At 44.0% G+C, this 3,139-nt stretch overlaps 1 protein-coding gene across 1 annotated transcript in view; it reads left to right on the top strand.

Moving 5' to 3' along the window:
* The window catches only part of LYAR (Ly1 antibody reactive), a 10,090-nt gene that overhangs the window by 6,409 nt on the left and 542 nt on the right, over positions 1-3,139 (top strand). Inside the window, exon 5 of the mRNA XM_023519311.1 lies at positions 2,661-2,746. Within this exon, the coding sequence (XP_023375079.1) occupies positions 2,661-2,746 (86 nt within the window). The remainder of the gene's footprint in view (positions 1-2,660; positions 2,747-3,139) is intronic.

The raw sequence follows: 3,139 nt of genomic DNA, 5'->3' as shown, positions 1-3,139 counted from the left end.
AGGAGTTGGAGGTTGCTGTGAGTGTGATGCCATGGCACTCTACCCAGGGGACAGCTTGAGGCTCCGTCTCAAAAAAAAAAAAGAAAACCACCAAGAACATTCAAAGAATCAGGAGCCTAAGAAGTGCAAAAAGGGGCTGTAAGATAGTGTCCATAATCAGGCTGATAAACACGTCTGTCACACACATTGTGTATGTGGTGAGAGCACTTACTTACACCTTCTTAGCAGATGCCAAGTAGACGCTAAAGGATTTTTAGTTTTTTATTTTACATTTAAGTCCACGATGCATTTTGAATACATTTTTATGTAAGGTGTCAGATCTTAAACTTTCTGCCTTAGCTGGCTTTTTCTCACATGACTTCGGGAGTATGGAAAGGGATGTCACTTTGTCACTGCTGGGTAAGGGAGAAGATCGGCCCTCCACTCAGCCTCGATAGACTCCGGAGGACAGATACTCCTTGTCCTGCTGACCAGGACTCCCCATGCGGACTCGAGGGACACCCCAGCATTGTGGATGAAAGCTCAGATTTCCTGCCTACCTCCTGCTGCCGTGGGTGGAGGTGGAGACACAGTCACCCAGCTGGAGTAGAGTGGTGGTTGTACAAAAGCTTTCTGTTTTGCTAGGCTGCCCCTTTCCTGTCTGTTGCTGGGAGAGGAAGCTTCTGTTGAGGCATTTTTGTCTGTACCTGTTGGTGTGCCAGGTCGCTAGATTTTTTAGCTCCAAATCTGGTCCAGAAGGCAAAAAGGTCATCTCCTATCACTCTGCAGGCCCCAAGCTCCTGGCTAGTCTCTGCCCTTTCAGAGTTGTCTTATATTTGTTGCATATATGATGTCGGGATTCTTAGTTGTACTAAGCGAGGGGAAAGCATGTTTAACTCCCGGGAGCAGATGTAGTAGGGAACCGTTTGTAGTTCCTTGTGTAATTGCTTGTGGCTATTCTCCCTTTCCTTCATGGTCAAGTTCCTTCTGCTGGCATTTGTCTTCGTTACTGTGTTAGCGCCAGTCTTGGCAGATGTTTAGTGTGTCTTTACTGAGTTCCTTGAACACAGCTCTGTCTTTCTGTAGAGTTTGCAGTTTTGGTGATACTCATTCTGATACTTAACCTGCTCACTCTGAGAATGAGCGCTTTGAAGAGAAATGAGTGCTTCTGGACCGCCGTAATGGGACAGACGAAGGGATGGCTCCCTGGTGCTGTGGTGCCCTGTTCATTAGAGGGTTACTTCATTTCCCAGGAAGCAAATAGATAATTGCAGAAATTGTTTTTTTCTTTCTTTCTTTCTTTCTTTTTTTTTTTCCTTATTTTAGATTAGCATGAAGGTGCTGGTGATTAGGGTACAGTGTTTGCATTTGTTACGTGAAGTCCCAGTTACAGGGACCCTCCCAGGAGGTGTGCCATGTACCTTAGATTGTGCCTCATAGGCGGGAGCACACCAGTACCCTTCCCCTCCCTTTTCCCCTCTCCCTGTCTCTTCCCCTCACTTCTCCTCCCCCCCATAACTTGAATTAAATTGAGTTTTTCTCTTGTCTGGGTGTGTATTAGTTCATCTACTGGCTTCATATTAGTGTTAAGTACATTGGATACTTGCTTTTCCATTCTTGCAATATTTTACTAACAGAAATGTTCTCCAACTCTATCCATGTTAATATGAAAGATGTAAAGTTTCCGCTTGGCGCCTGTGGCTTAAGCGGCTAAGGCGCCAGCCACATACACCTAAGGTGGTGGGTTCGAATCCCCAGCCTGGGCCCGCCAAACAACAATGATGGCTGCAACCAAAAAATGGCTGGGCGCTGTAGCAGGCACCTGTAGTTCCAGCTACTTGGGAGGCGGAGGCAGGAGACTCGCTTGAGCCCAGGAGTTGGAGGTTGCTGTGAGCATGATGCCATGGCACTCTACCCAGGGGGATAGCTTGAGGCTCTGTCTCTAAAAAAAAAAAGAAAAGAAAGATGTAAAGTTTCCATCTATTTTCATGGCTAAATAGTATTCCATGGTGTATATATACCACAGTATTAATTCATTCATGGGTTGATGGGCATTTAGGCTGTTTCTACATCGTGGCGACTATAAATTGAGCTGCCATAAATAATCTAGTGCAAATGTCCTTATGATAAAACGTTTTTTTTTCTTCTGGGTAGATACCTAGTAGTGGGTTTACAGGGTCAAATGGAAGGTCTATCTTAAGCTCTTTGAGGATTCTTCACTTCTTTCCAAAGAGGCTGTATTAGTTTGCAGTCCCACCAGTGGTGTAAAAGTGTTCCCTTCTCTCCGCATCTGTACCAGCATCTGTAGCTTTGGGGCTTTGTGATATGTGGGCTATCCTTACTGGGGTTAAATGGGACTTAATTCAGCTGAAACCTTCTACACAGCTAAAGACACAATACTTAAAACAAACAGACTTTCAGAATGGGAAAGGTATTTGTATCTTATGAATCTGACAAAGGGTTGATAACTAGAATCTACAGAGAACTCAAATCAAAAAAGGAGCAAATGATTCCATTTATCAGGAATAAGAGACATGAACAGAACCTTGTCTGAAGAAGGCAGATGAATGGCTAACAAACATGAAAAAATGCTCACTATTCTTAATCATCAAAGACCTTTTTTTACTGTTCTGGTTGTACAATAAGACAAGATGTCTTACATGTTATTCTTCATGTTGCAGGTAAATTCAACTGGAAGGGAACTATTAAAGCAATTCTGAAACAAGCCCCAGACAATGAAATAGCAATCAAAAAGTTAAGGAAAAAGGTATGGCATATGAAAAAACCCACGCATGTAACAGCAGGAGAATTTATTTTAAAATGTACAGTTGTTTTATATATACTTGGCCTGAAGTACTGAGCGTAAGGGTGTTAGAATCAGTGGTGTTTGAGCTGCGTGGGCAGCCTCTCGGGCCGCAAGGAGGGAAATGACCAGGGCCCCACCCACAGCTCCGTGGGGCAGGGTCTTGTTTTGGGACTTGCTTTTCAGACTTTGAAGAGAGACTCCATTTATTTAATTTTTAGTATGTTTGAAAATTACTGTGTGAGATATCTTGCTCTCTTCCCTCTCATTCTTTAACTTTGCATCTGTGTATGACACACTCACAGCCCCGTGCGCCTTCCCAGGCAGTCGGGTGGATTCCATAAGCAGAGTGCACCT

This window comes from Otolemur garnettii, unplaced genomic scaffold, assembly GCF_000181295.1.
Source record: "Otolemur garnettii isolate 467f Iridium unplaced genomic scaffold, OtoGar3 scaffold00171, whole genome shotgun sequence".
NCBI classification, from domain to species: Eukaryota; Metazoa; Chordata; class Mammalia; order Primates; family Galagidae; genus Otolemur; species Otolemur garnettii.
This window is presented reverse-complemented; position numbering and strand designations above follow the sequence as displayed.